The following is a 13,451-nucleotide window of genomic DNA, read 5'->3' as shown; positions in this document are numbered from 1 at the left end:
CAAGTAAGAAAATAAACCGCATGACTGTAATTTGGCCAAATTGGGTGGCGACACGCCTCGTCCGTCAGGGCCAACGCTTCCCGGTGTGAGTTTATTTCATACCGAGACAAACACTGACAGATGCCATGTGCGCAGCTCAAAATCACGATAACACCGCCCGTCCACTCTGCGCCGGTGAGATAAACAAACAACTGCCAAGCCATTGACGGACAGCAAAATCAGCCAATGACAGAGCGGCGCATCTCGCGTTCACCAATCAGCTGCTACCATGTCAGAAGTTCTGTGTTTTGTTGCTGTCAGACAAATGGAGCGATGAGGAGAGGGTCAACGATGGCTGCTTCCACCGTACGATGGCTCAAGAGGTTGTACGTTTTCCTCTTAATATGTCCCCTCTGTGTCCCGGCCTTCTTGAACTTGGAGGAGCTTAACGAGATGAAGTACGGGATTCAGATTCTTCCCGACCCCGTCATCCTGGGGCAGGTGGGTGAAGGTGTTAGCTAGCGGATAGCTCGTTAGCTAGGATGTAGGCTACCGTTGGCTAGCGTTAAATGTCTTCCTTTAATGCAGCTAACTGACTCAAATAAAGAGTAACCTGTTTGTTAGGGAGGTTTCCAAAAAGTATATTGTGGCGTTATATGAAGAGTTATTATCGCTGGAGTTGTCGCCAAGTTACATACGCAGCCCGTTGTGACAGCTGTCAGGACATCACCTCAACTTCCTCACTTTCACCTGACTTATTTGATTACTGAAATTGTAAACAGCAGACTATACGTTTAGCAGCAAACTAGGTAGTTAGCTATTCACACTCAACTGCTGCACTGTTAATATATGATATATGATAAAATGCTGCAGTTTTCATGCCAGTTTTCTTCTCCCAGACCAAGACAGAGGAGGTTATGATGGTGTCCAGTAAATATAAGCAGCTGTATGAGTGTCGACTGCCAGCCCTGGCTGTCCGCTTCCATCAGGATCCAGCTTCTGAGCCTGACACACAGGACTACTCCGGACCAGACATCCCAGACCTTCTCAGGCCAATGCACAGTGCCCCATGCCTCGTAAAGGTTGGTCCTCAGCTTTTTATCTATGTAATTCACTAGTCCAGTCAGGTGATTAAGACTTTTATTTTTAATATATAATCCATTACTCAGACGGCAGCTGTTGCTAAAATATGTTTTGCACATGGCTCTAAATATACCAATCTGAAGGGTAGGTACATACAGCATGTAAATTGTTCTTATTTCTGATTCAAGGAAGAAGTTAAGAGTCTAAGTTATATTTTTCTGGCTAGGAAAGAATTAAATGAATTATCATAAACACAAAAAGTTTTCAACTATTGATGTAATCCACACCCCGGTCAGGTGTGGTTTTAGAGGACAATAATCAGCACGATTATGAAAGGCCACCTTAAAATGCAGCTTTATTCAAATGACATGATGCCACAGATGATAAGAGAAAGACGGGAACAGGCTGTTGGCATGCTGGATGCCGGCATGTCAGGCAGACTCTTTAATGTCCACAATGCCACCATCTGTTGTCTAAAACTCAATTTAGACAGACAATCTGCCACATGGTGCTGTAGATGAATATGTCTGACAATTTCATCTTGTCCCCCCAAATTGTCTGCCATCTTCACCAAGCTCCTGATGATGAGTGGGACGACGTTTCACAAACAGCGTCGACAACCTCACTGACTCTATGCATCCCAGATGTCTGACTCATTACTGATAAATTAAATGTAGCGTCAAAGGTTGTTTTGCTGCGTTACTCAGTGTTGGAGTGTTAAGAAGGTGGAACATTTGCACAACCTTCCCTAACTGGATACAGATTCAGAATACAAGCAGCATATGGAAGATACACACATCTGTTGTTGCTCCTGTGGTTTCACTAGTTTAACATAGACTTGAGTTCCTGCAACAGTAAGCTTAATCTCCTTTCACCATTAGTACTTTATCACTGTCTGGATCTGTGTTCTCTCCTCCACCTTCTCCACTGTAACTGGAGGGAATCTGGCCAAAGAATGTTGTTCCAAACTACCTTGAAAAACCTGTATATTTTCCCCCTTGCAGTGTTTTGTATGTATTCTCGTGTTCTGCAGCACATGTGGTGAAGGTGGGAGGGGTTTCTGGTGTGATGTAATTGTGTAACTTACCACTAACTTCCTCTAACTCGGTAGTCTGGTGTGTATCTGGTTGCTTAAAAACAAAGTTCAAAGATAACAAAGATATGACAGTTCACCTGGAACTGTGTGCAAAAACAAGCTGTGTATACAAAATTGGACAGGATGATTTATTCTATTGTTGATTACATTAAACAACTTGCCTAAATAAAGAAGTCAATTAAGTACTATTATACCATTTAATGTTTTGTTTGTCTTTGTTTCCTACAGACGAAGGACTGGTGGACATATGAGTTCTGCCATAGTCAACATATCAGGCAATACCACCTTGAAGGTGAGAGTTTATTTGTGTTTTTATTTAATCTACAGTATGTTTTCCGTGACTATTGGTTTTGACAGATTTTGTTTTTCTTCTCCTCAGACACAGAAATCAAAGGAGATGTTCTCTTCTTAGGTTATTTTGAGTCAGAATTTGATTGGAGTAATGAAACAGCAAAGGTAAATGTGCCTCCATGTTGTGGTTGCATTTTTACAGATATTGTATTTTCTACATGTACATTAAAAATGTCAAAAAGCTGAATTGTTTGGCCATAAAATTGTAGCAGTTACATGTGGCAGTGGGAAGATTACAGCTGAATATCTCTAGTGTTCATTACACTATTCAGTAAATAAATCTCATTTAAATTTAGCATGTTGAACAGAAGTAATTAGAATTTTCTTACTGTTCTCCAAAACGCTTCTCAGAAACATAGTCCAACAAATTGAAGCTGTTGTTGCTCATGACCCACATAATTAGTCAAGCTGTCACAGTTAATAGAAACAAGCTGTCAGTCTGAATGTCACAAAGAAAATTATTTAAGCATTATGGTGCTTTGCTCTTAAAATCGTACCAGTGGGGAAAAAAATATAAAGGAAATGTGTATACAGTCAGTTACCAATTCATCAGATAAACCTTAGTAAAACTAGTGTAGTCTAATACATCTGTGCTGCAGTTAGTGGTGCTGTTGGATAGTAATGTTTGATTTTGAGGGTGCTTGTGTATTGGGTGAGTTATCAGCTGACAGACGCAACATCACTGTCGAAGAATGCTACAAATCTTTTCTAACACAACATTTTGCTGTTTGTCTTCCAGGCCTCCAAGCAGCACAGACTGAAGCGATACCACAGCCAGACTTATGTAAATGGATCCAAGTGTGACCTAAATGGAAGTCCCAGAGAGACTGAAGTTCGGGTGAGACATTTGAATTTAGGAGATATTTGTATCCCACACAGACTGAGTGGATATGTCTGTTTGTCTTGTTTTGTTTCAGTTTTAATTTCTGCGTTGCTGCTCTAAACACTGATACATTTAGATGCAAAAATTGAAGAAAAAAAGGGCCAGTTGCATATTTTGTTGATTTTTAAAGGTGTAAAGACAACCCCTGCAGCAAACAGACGTTGCACTCTTACTTTTTATTTCATGACCTTAAAGTTTGAAAATAACCCTCATTAATTATGGCATGGGAAATATTTCAGGCACTCTACTACTTGTAAAGTCTCAGAACTTCTTAATCTTGTAAGGACGTAATTGTCTCGTCAGAAATTGTAGCGCACGTCAAGAATTGTCAGTTGATGATGATTCCAGAGGACATAAGCTCTCCGACTCTTCAAACCTTGTGGTAAAACTCAGCAACTCTCTAAGCAACTGACAGAGGATCTGTAAATCCAGCTCAGGTTCAATATGGTGTACATGGAATAGTCACAAGGAAATACTAGCAGCAACATGGAGTGGCATGATTGTGCTTTGGGCTTGTTTAGCAGCAAGTGTCACAGAAACCACTATGCAAATTTCATGCTGTCTGTCCAGAAAGTGGAACTGAAAAAAGACGGGCTTCAACAAGACCTGAAACTTTTGTAGTGGACCTCATTTTGCCCTGAATTAAACTTCATTGATTATTTTTCAGTGAGATTTAAGTATGCTGTGTGTGTAAGACGGTCTGAAGGTGGTAGAAAAGGAAGTATTTTCAAGATTTTCTACTGGCAAAATGAGGATAACTACTAGAAGAACTTAACATTTTGCCCATCCCAATATCTGTTGCATTGTCTCTTTTCAGTTCATGGAATTCAAAGTAAAAATACATTTATGCTTGCAGGGATGTATTGTTGTTTTTACACATTTCAGAAAGCATTTTATTATTTTAGGCCAGTGCATATTTGCATATTGTACCAAAATGAATGCCTGCATCTTAGACGGTTTTACTGTATTATTTCCAGTTTGTGTGTGAAGAAGGCTCAGGTGACTACATCGCCAGAGTAGATGAGCCTCAGTCTTGTCGGTATGTGCTGACGATTCACACCGGTCGCACCTGCCAGCATCCATTCCTGCGGCCACCATCCACAACCAAGCCACAGGGTATCGTGTGCCAGCCAGCGCTAAGTGCCCAGCAGTACATGGATTACGTCAAGGCCCAAGTGTGTGAGTGCGCAGTTAAATGAAGGTCACAGTGATGCAGCGTTTGGAGAGCATCTCGCCTCCTGACTTTGGCGTATTTTCCTGTTGCATGATGTAGGGCAGGAGTATTTGAAAGCATGATGCTAAATACTGCAAACATAGAATTGCACAATCTTTTAAAATTCAATGTTCAGTTTCTGATACTGAAATACGAATGTGTGATAGGATTTCATTGTTTAATTTTAAAATCGCAAGAAATCTATGACGTGATCTTTCCTCTGTCTTTCCCTCGTCCGATCTCCCTCTGTCTGTTCCCAGCGGACACAAAGCGTAAAGTAGAGCAAATCTCCGAGGAGCTGAGGAGCCTTGATGAGATGTTAGCTGGTAATGAAGAAGCAGATGGAGCAGTGGAAGTAACAGCAGAGGAGACTTCACCTGCACCAGGAAATGACCCAGACGAGTCAGACAGAAAAGGTACATGTGAAATGTACTTCTTAGGGAATCTATTTTTAAAACTTTTTTATACAAAGTGCTCTTTTTATAATGTATATTTGAATTTTTTCTTACTGCTCTTACCTCTTTATTTTTATTTGATTGTATTTTATTTCGTTTTATTTTTTCTTCTATATAAAGCTGACTTGAGAAAACCCACAAAGAATTCCAGTGCACTTGTACTGTCATGTACCCATGCAAATGGCAAAAAAATTCTATTCTGTTCTATTCGAGAAGTTTTCTCACAGTGGATGCTGGTTTCTGTTTTGAAACAGGATCTGATGATGTATCAATCGATGCAGAGAAAGAAGAGACGGAAGATTCAGAATTCTGGGAAGGAGTCACAAAACCAGGGAATTCAAAAACATCTGCTTCTCAACAAGAGGATCAGGTATAGAAACACATCTATAAATGTGTATTTTTTCTCAAAATGAATGATCCTTTATTGGAGTTCATACACTGATGATGAATAAAAGGCTGATTTTAAGAACTCAGTTGAATTGTTGGACAGAAACAAGCTTAAAATAGAGCACAATTTTCAAATTCTGAGCTTTCTTTGCAGAACTACCCTCTAATAATTTCATGACAACATCCACAGTAAAGAAACACTCAATACAAGTATTTTGATTTGAAATAATTTTATACATTCTGCTAATCATTTTGCTGTTTGATTATTGCTTAATATTTACATAGTTGATTTTTTTTGGATATATATCCTGGGAACCAGTGTGTTAAGTCTGTGCTGATTTGTAAATACTTTCTTTTCAAAGTGATCATGGAAGAGTTAAATGAAGATTCCTCTGAGTCAGACCTAGTTTGACCACTAGAGGGTGTAGGCTGACACATCTCTCCATTTCACAACTCTAACCTAATTTTCTGTCATTCGCAGGCAGCAGATGGTGGCTATAACTCACATGCAGACAATGAAGTCGTAGATGATGGTGATGAAGGTAAAACACACAAGGAAGTCCAGTGCCACTCATTTAGTGCAGATTATTTAATGACAAATCAAACAAGATTAATGGAAACCACAAAATCTTTTTTCTTATGCAGTTATCTTGTCTGATTTACAAACTGAACAGCTGTTAGCCCAGATGGAGTCTCTTGTGGTCATTTGTTAAGCGTTTATTTTGTTATTCTGTTTGCTTTTAGTAGAAAAATTCAACTTTAAAATCATCACTGACCCAGCCGACCTGATGAAATTTGTTCAACACCTCAAAGAGAGTAACAGAAAGGTCAGTACTTGCCCAGATGCTACTTTTTATTTACATTGTTTGCAATTTTTTTTTCTTTTGCAGTGCATTGTTATTCCAATCCAGTGTGTTTTTTGTTAGAAAGCACAAAACCAAGCCAAAAGTAGAGGAGAGACACCAACAAGCAACAAGCTGCCAGAGAAGCTCAGTGAGGAGAAGAAACATGAAGATGAACTCCTGCTACAGGAGTTTGAGGATGAGATGGCCGACCTCTCTGTGCCGTCTGAGAAGATTGAAGAGATAAAGGAGGAAATGCAGAAGGAGTTTGACAACATCATAAATGAGGTTTCAGAGAAGAGACAGTCTATATAGAGTTCATACCCATTAAAATTTTATTAGGCACCTTGAAATAGTCTAACGTAATGTATGGCTTGAATGTGACTGGCTCCTCTATGTGTTATAGGCCCAGCAGGAACTGGAGACGGAGGGTCTGAAAGGGGAGTTTGATCGCACTCAGGCAACGCAGACACTGGAGACAACACTGGATAAGCTGCTGGATCATCTGGAGGAGAAAGATGCTCAGGACCCAGAGCAGCACACATCAGGGGTCCAAAGAGGCAGCGACCCCACCAGAGGCAGCCCCAGCCTGGCCCCGAATCAGCCAGGTAACCAGGCAGCCCGCCTCTCTGCAGTCACATGCATGTCCATTCGCTCTGTGTCTGGCTCAGTCATTCTCATGTTTCATCCGTATGTACAGCAGATGTTTGCTGTGACATCTTCCATCTCAGAAGAGACGCACACATGGAGTTTGATGCAAAAGAAAGAATTTATGTTGTCAGATTGAAATCCTTTCATCAGTGGATTAGATTGCTCTGCAGCCATTTATGTAACTGTGGGTGACTTCAAATTATAATTTAAATAACTGAAATCAAACAGTAATTAATTGAAATCTATGATTATAATGTTTATATAGGAGTGTTTTAGATTACGCATTTTTGACTCTTATCACCTCCATCCTGTGACCCTGCTTTGGGTTTTGAGGTGAACTGTGTTGTTTGTCCCTCTTTTGTCTCGTCACCCCAGACCAAGCGGCTGACGACCATGTTAAGATCAAAATAACTAAGTATAAGACGGGCAGCAGCCCTGATGGGGAGGTCAAAGTTCAGGAGATGGGCGAAGGAGACCCCCAGTGGCAGCACATAAAGGACGTGGTTAAAGAACAGCTAGAGAAGGCAGGACTGAAGGCCGAAGGTATGAAGGGGGAGTGCCCGAAACACTCACGGCCTTTTCTCTCTTCCATCTGTTATCCTGAGCATACACTTACTGTATTTCCTCTTATCTTGTCAAAAAGTGTTCACCTGTTAGATCATTTGTAAAAAGGTTCCGCCCTTCAAAAGGTGTCTAGTATCATTGCAAAATTAAAAGATCATGAGAGCAGAAAAATAAATCTCTTGACAGCAGTTAGCTGAAGCTCGTCTTAAAGACAAGTGGAAAGGTGTGTCAGCCATGTGTGTTCTTTCTTTTTCATCCACTGTTGTGTTTGTGCCATTCATCATTGTAATTATTCACATGAAAGACAGTTTTCTTTTCTGAGCTGCTTGGATGTACACGTGTTTAACTGGCAAGTCCTCCTTTTCCCCTGTTTTTCACTTTTAGGTAAAATTGAGGTGAAGATTTTGACACGAAAGAATGCAGAGGAGGCCGGTGACCAGTGGCTGACTGAAGAAGATACAAAGTCCTTCAGGGAGCTACTCATAAATCTCTTGGTAATTTCAGTAGTCATGACAACTTTTTTTTTTACTGGGTTTCTTCAGATTCTTCTTGGTGTGAGTTTCACATGCACAGTATTTGATAGCAGCGGTGTGCTGATGAGTTTTCTCAGTAAATGTTTCAATCTGTATGAAACAGTGACAGCCATTGTTCTTGTATATTTTTCTGCTTCTATAAAAAGTCATGAAGTTAAGGATACCTCTTGAGTGATTATATGGTCAAGTCATTACAGTATGTGATAGATTTGTAAAACCTTTAAGGGATATTTAGATTTAAGTTGTGTGTTAGCGCAAAGCATTACCTTTGATGGACGTAATATTTTATTTCCAAAATTTTACAAAAAGACAAAAATGTTTCTGTTGTCTGGATCTCATATAAACTAATGTAGAACTCTCACTTTCTGGCAGAGATGTAGATGACAGGGTCGATGTCACTCTCATATCAGACTTTGATGTCTGTTAAACATGAGGCTTGGCTCACACTACAAGAGTTTTGGCCTAATTTGCCCCGTTTTACCACTCCTGACATTCAGAGTGGAATTCTGGTCAGAGATCTTGGTCTGAAATGATGTTCAATCGTGTTTGATACTTGCAAGTTAAAATAGCGATGGGTACAATTATGTCATCACCTGGAGCGGTGGATGACGTTTCCAAGCAGCACTTAACACTCTTTGAGGGCCAGTGATGACTACAGATATTAAAACCGATAATTAAAATCTCACCTCCAATTCTCCAATTCTGAAGGTTAAATGACTCATGTTTACTGCATGTTTTTTCTCATCCAGACTTGTTGAGGCTTTTGCTTTCTTTTTTCTCACTACAAACTATTATTATCATTACAGCAAGTTAATCTGCTTCCCCATAGATCACATGAGGTAGCTCAATTCACCATGATTGCTCCCTCTGGCACGACAATCTAAATCATATCCTGTAGTGTGTGATGTGCCATTATTTTCTGATCTTGTAGAGTGTGCATGTCAGAAATTAGAGACAAGAATATCTACAAAGTTTCTCTGTGTGTGATTGTCACAATTTCAAAATCATTTGTTTTTAAAACACTTGTAGTGTGAGTCGAGCCTACAGCTACAGCCAGAAGAAGAAAGTAAACACTGAACTGGGTTTACCATAGTGTAACAACTTTAACTAGCGTCTTGAAAAATGAATACGTGTTTTATGAAAGCAGACATGAAGCTACAGTACAGGAAAAACAGGCGTGTACTCTTTTCAAACAACAGACTACATTTTTTCTGAGTAATACTTTAAGTGTCATCTCTCTGTGATGATCACAAGAACAAGTGTGTCAGGATCTTCACTAACTGTACAGCTGTATGCACAAGGTTGGGCACCTCTAAGAGGAGTGGTGCTTTTCGTTTCATGTGCAAAATAAATACAATTGTGGTACGTATAAAAGTCTGGACAGCAGACTCTCTTTGTCGGATGCCACAGTTTGCAAATTCTTTTTGTATTCGTTTAAGAGTCTCTGTCCTTACTGAGTCCCTCCTCCTCACAGATCAGTTACATTTCTAGGCTGTCCTGTATGCACAGAAACTTTAAGATATTCACACAAAGTTTCAGTGATATTTGCATCCAGGGACTGTCAGAGCCACTCCCAAAGCTGCACCTTGTGTTTATTGAAGTCATTCATGGTGAATTCCTCATCATCCTGTTGTAGAAGCTAAAATCTTAGTTTGAATTTTTTCACTGACTGGCTGATATTCACATCCAGAATTTGTTGATATTCAGAGAAATCCATTCTTCTGCCTATGTGGTGTTTTTTGTGCCACTGACTCACAAAGCAGATAGTTCCCACCCCGTGCAAAAATGTAGTTGCCATTTTCATCAAATGCTGTTTCTTTTTAGTGATTACAGCCACAGAACTGAACTCAAGAACTCAATTTTAATTGAATCCATCCACAGAACTGGTTGCTATTCTTGCTTATCCAGTTGTTACCTTTGTAATAAGGTCACAGACAAGTTTCCTTCCAGTTTGTACATCAAACCTGAACAGTGGAACAAAGGGTCACCACCCCTGTGTTAAATAAGTCTCCCTGAAGTCATATGAAGACTGCTTTACCTTTCTGCCCAATAAACCTGCAGTCTTACCACAAAGTTTCCTTGGTTTTCCAAATCCGTCTTGTCTCCCATAGTTCCCCATAACTGCCATGTATTAATGTGATTTCAGACTGTGGAAATTACAAGCTGGAAGCTGTTTCATGTCTTTTTATAACCTGCTTTGTTATTAGCTCAGGGATTGGAGCAGCTGGCGCTTCTTAATGATAGTTCTTCATTTGTCTCACATACCTAATGTGTCAATTAATGTCTGACAAGTTCATGGAGTTCTGAGACTTTACATCCAAGCATGTAAATGGCAGTGACAAAATACTAGTGGGTTTTTTAAAATTTCCTTTAGGTTCATAAAATAAAAAGTCATGTCATTTTAACATTTTGAAGTTGATGTTTTGTGGTAGCTATTTACTTCTTTTCACTTCAAAAGCAACAAAATATTTCATTTTCAGGGGTTGCTCAAACTTACCACGTATACAAATGTGAATTCAGAAACACTTCTGTTGACTATTGCTACACGTTTTTAGCATTCAGAGTGTCTGCATCGTTTGAGTGATTTCTTTCATAACAACTCAAACTTTTCTGCCTTCTTTGTTCTCATCCCTGCCAGACTGGAGGCACCGAAGAAGTTTACAAAGAGCAAAAAAGGCAGCAGGAGTTGGAGAACAACTATAGGTTTGTGTGGGGAGAGTCCCAGGAGGAGTCGCAGTCATCCAGCACCTCTGACTCAGACGACGTGGACGTATGAGTTCACTCAGTACATGCAGCGCACCTGTCGTGATGGTGAACTCCTGTGGAGGCCAGCAGGGAGGGGGACTCTGAAGTGTAGTCTAGTTATTGAAAAGGAGCCCACTTGATTCAATTATTGCTGTAAAACCTGGCAGATAATATCAGCTAAGCCGTTTGCACATTCAGAAAACGTATGTGTGTCTCACGTAGGCAATAATGTAGGTGTCCTCAGTAGGCACCGTTTATATGTTGCCTGATGAAACTGCGATGTGTCAGCTGTACTTGTGCAGTTGAATGAAGTTATGCATTTTCCCCTTTTTGATGGGATTCAGTTTTGATAGATGGCTAGAATAGCCGAGTGACATACAACATGTACGTTTTTAGAAATTGTCAGCAGCACACTGTTTGTCCACAGTGAAATTACTACTTGCATTTGTCTTCTATGTTGCCAATGACAGAGTCGTCCGTACCTGTAAGTGACTCAGCAAAGGGATTTTGTGTACCTCAAAAGGCTGAATGATTGTCTACACAGGTTGTTCCACTTACCGTTTACTTAAAGTACAATTGTGTCTGAAAGTGAAAAAGCAAAGGACAAATACTCGAGGCTTCACGTACCAAATCTCACTGGTCTTTGAAATTTTCTGACACACTTTGTTTGGTGGAGAAGTTAAAAGTAAACACAACCATAGATTACACAAGTGTTTGTACACATGCTGTGGTACTTGATATTTTTAGAAAAGGTTCTGTAAATCCCAAATTTCTACCAAAAACAAACAAAAAAAAATACAAAGGTTTTGGTCTTCGCTCTGGATTTCATGTACTGTTGAAAGAAATGAAAACACTTAAAGGAGTGTAGTATGATAGATCTTTTCAGTGTGTACTCTGTCTTTGTTTTGACAAGAACTTAGCTATATTTAGTTTACCTTAATTTAGGAAAGGAAAACAAAGCTACAGTGTCAATCAGATTCAGTGTACCAAATTAATGAAGTTTGTACTTAAAGGGCTGATCTTGTATAGTTTGTGAATAACTGCGGCTGCCTGGAACATGTACATAATTATTCTGTCAATATGTTTTGGAATTGATTTGTTGTATATTAGATTACGTGGGGATTGAGTTGCCTAAGTAAATGTGTTTAAAATTTCTGACTGGGCAATCTTTTATATGAAGCTTAATGTCATTGTGGGGCATACTCTTATTCATTCACCCAGTAGAGACATGTTTTCCCCACGCAGTCAGTGTCATGAGGCTCAAGATAAGCTGGTGCATTTGTTTAATCACCTTTGTAAGACGAGCTGTATCCGAGTATCTCGAGGTAACTGAGGCTGTTGGTAACCTTCGTGGTCAAGTCAGAATTAATGAAGCCAGACTTTGTTAAAGTTTCTGGTACAAGCCACAGCTCTGTCATCAGTTTAGATGAAAAAATTGAACAGTTTTAAAATCTTCAATTTCTCTCAAACATTTACAAAGGTTCTATAACACTGTTGTTTTTCTGCAATTATCATTTTGATCCTGAAAGTTTCATTTAGAGACAGACGAGATAAGATCAGTTGAATACAGTATTTTTGAGTGAGGCCATATATGTCCATGAAGAACACTGTTTTCACTTCACAGTCTTGACAAATGTCCATCTTAGCTCCCTTGTAAATACATGCCAACACTCTTTTGATTTGAAACAATGCCTCTGGATTCAGCCACATATTGCTTATATTTTAATGTTTAATTTTGATTTTAGGTTTGTATTGTCTCCTGCACACAAAATCCGCCAACATAAACAGCAACATAAGCTAATATAGTATTCCCTGATGACAGTCAGGATGACAGTCCCACCCCTCTCTTAAGCTGACTGGTCAAAGTTTAGTTGGACTGAATTGTGCAAGAAGCAAAGGAGGTGTGACAGTTTGCATCCGGGAACAAAAGTGCTTCACCTGGCCTCACCATGCTCCACACAGAAGGGGAAGTGAAAATTGGTGTGACTGCTGCATGAAGCTAACAGCTGTGAATGTCATTTACCATTATTATGGACTGGGAAAAAGTAAACCTCTCTCAACAGACAAGCCACAATATATGAGAGGGTGGGATAACTTATCACAGAGGATAAATAGTAATACTAAGGCTAAGGTAAGTAAATACAGTAAATGTGGTCACTTTGTCAAATACACTTGGGAAATAAGATGCAAGCTAATACAACTGCTCTACTATAAATCATACTTTACAAAGCTTATACATGTTCAGCTTTTGTTGACATTGACATTTTGTCCACCAAATTAACATGTATAAACAGAGCATAGAGTCACACCTTTGTCATGGCTTGTGTCAGATTCCACAGGTGAATCTAACAAAGTTTCAGTGGCACAAATGTTACAGTTATTGAAACGGTGATAATCTCTGTGCACTATTTCATTGGATGTTTCTGAACAGTAATTATTTTGTAATGGATTAGAAGTTTACATACACTAGCCTGATTTTAAACAGCGTGAAAAAAAATGAAAATAATGTCATGGCTTTAGAGACTTTTGTGTACCTGTGGATGTTTTTTAGGATCTACCTTCAAGTCAGTGCTCGTTTGATTGGCATCATTGGACAATCAAAATAAATTAGCCAAAACCTAATTTTAAAAAGTTGTGGACCTTTACAAGTGTGGTTGATCCTTGGGAGC

At 39.4% G+C, this 13,451-nt stretch overlaps 1 protein-coding gene across 3 annotated transcripts; it reads left to right on the top strand.

Moving 5' to 3' along the window:
• Positions 1 to 285: 285 nt before the first annotated feature.
• Positions 286 to 11,937, top strand: os9 (OS9 endoplasmic reticulum lectin). Of its 3 annotated transcripts, none has more exons than XM_023267331.3 (15): positions 287 to 480; positions 879 to 1,061; positions 2,387 to 2,450; positions 2,538 to 2,614; positions 3,249 to 3,347; positions 4,370 to 4,571; positions 4,866 to 5,021; positions 5,315 to 5,430; positions 5,929 to 5,989; positions 6,195 to 6,274; positions 6,374 to 6,577; positions 6,696 to 6,897; positions 7,316 to 7,483; positions 7,889 to 7,998; positions 10,676 to 11,937. In XM_023267331.3, the coding sequence occupies exons 1-15, from the start codon at positions 313 to 315 to the stop codon at positions 10,811 to 10,813; spliced, it is 2,028 nt and encodes a 675-aa protein (XP_023123099.2). In that variant the 5' UTR covers positions 287 to 312; the 3' UTR covers positions 10,814 to 11,937. The 3 variants fall into 3 exon arrangements, with proteins under 3 accessions (XP_023123100.2, XP_023123099.2, XP_023123098.2); XM_023267330.3 differs by having other exon boundaries at positions 288 to 480; positions 6,192 to 6,274; XM_023267332.3 differs by lacking the exon at positions 7,316 to 7,483 and having other exon boundaries at positions 286 to 480; positions 6,192 to 6,274.
• The last annotated feature ends 1,514 nt before the right edge of the window (positions 11,938 to 13,451 follow it).

Source organism: Amphiprion ocellaris, chromosome 5 (genome assembly GCF_022539595.1).
Source record: "Amphiprion ocellaris isolate individual 3 ecotype Okinawa chromosome 5, ASM2253959v1, whole genome shotgun sequence".
NCBI lineage: Eukaryota > Metazoa > Chordata > Actinopteri > Pomacentridae > Amphiprion > Amphiprion ocellaris.
This window is presented reverse-complemented; position numbering and strand designations above follow the sequence as displayed.

What these genes read in the sequence shown, in the direction of transcription:
- os9 (XM_023267330.3), top strand. Translation starts at nt 313, where the DNA reads ATGAGGAGAGGGTCAACGATGGCTGCTTCCACCGTACGATGGCTCAAG. An exon ending in GGAGTAATGAAACAGCAAAG is followed by an intron (nt 2,615 to 3,248) that starts GTAAATGTGCCT and finishes TTTGTCTTCCAG; the next exon opens with GCCTCCAAGCAGCACAGACT. An exon ending in CCAGAGAGACTGAAGTTCGG is followed by an intron (nt 3,348 to 4,369) that starts GTGAGACATTTG and finishes TATTATTTCCAG; the next exon opens with TTTGTGTGTGAAGAAGGCTC.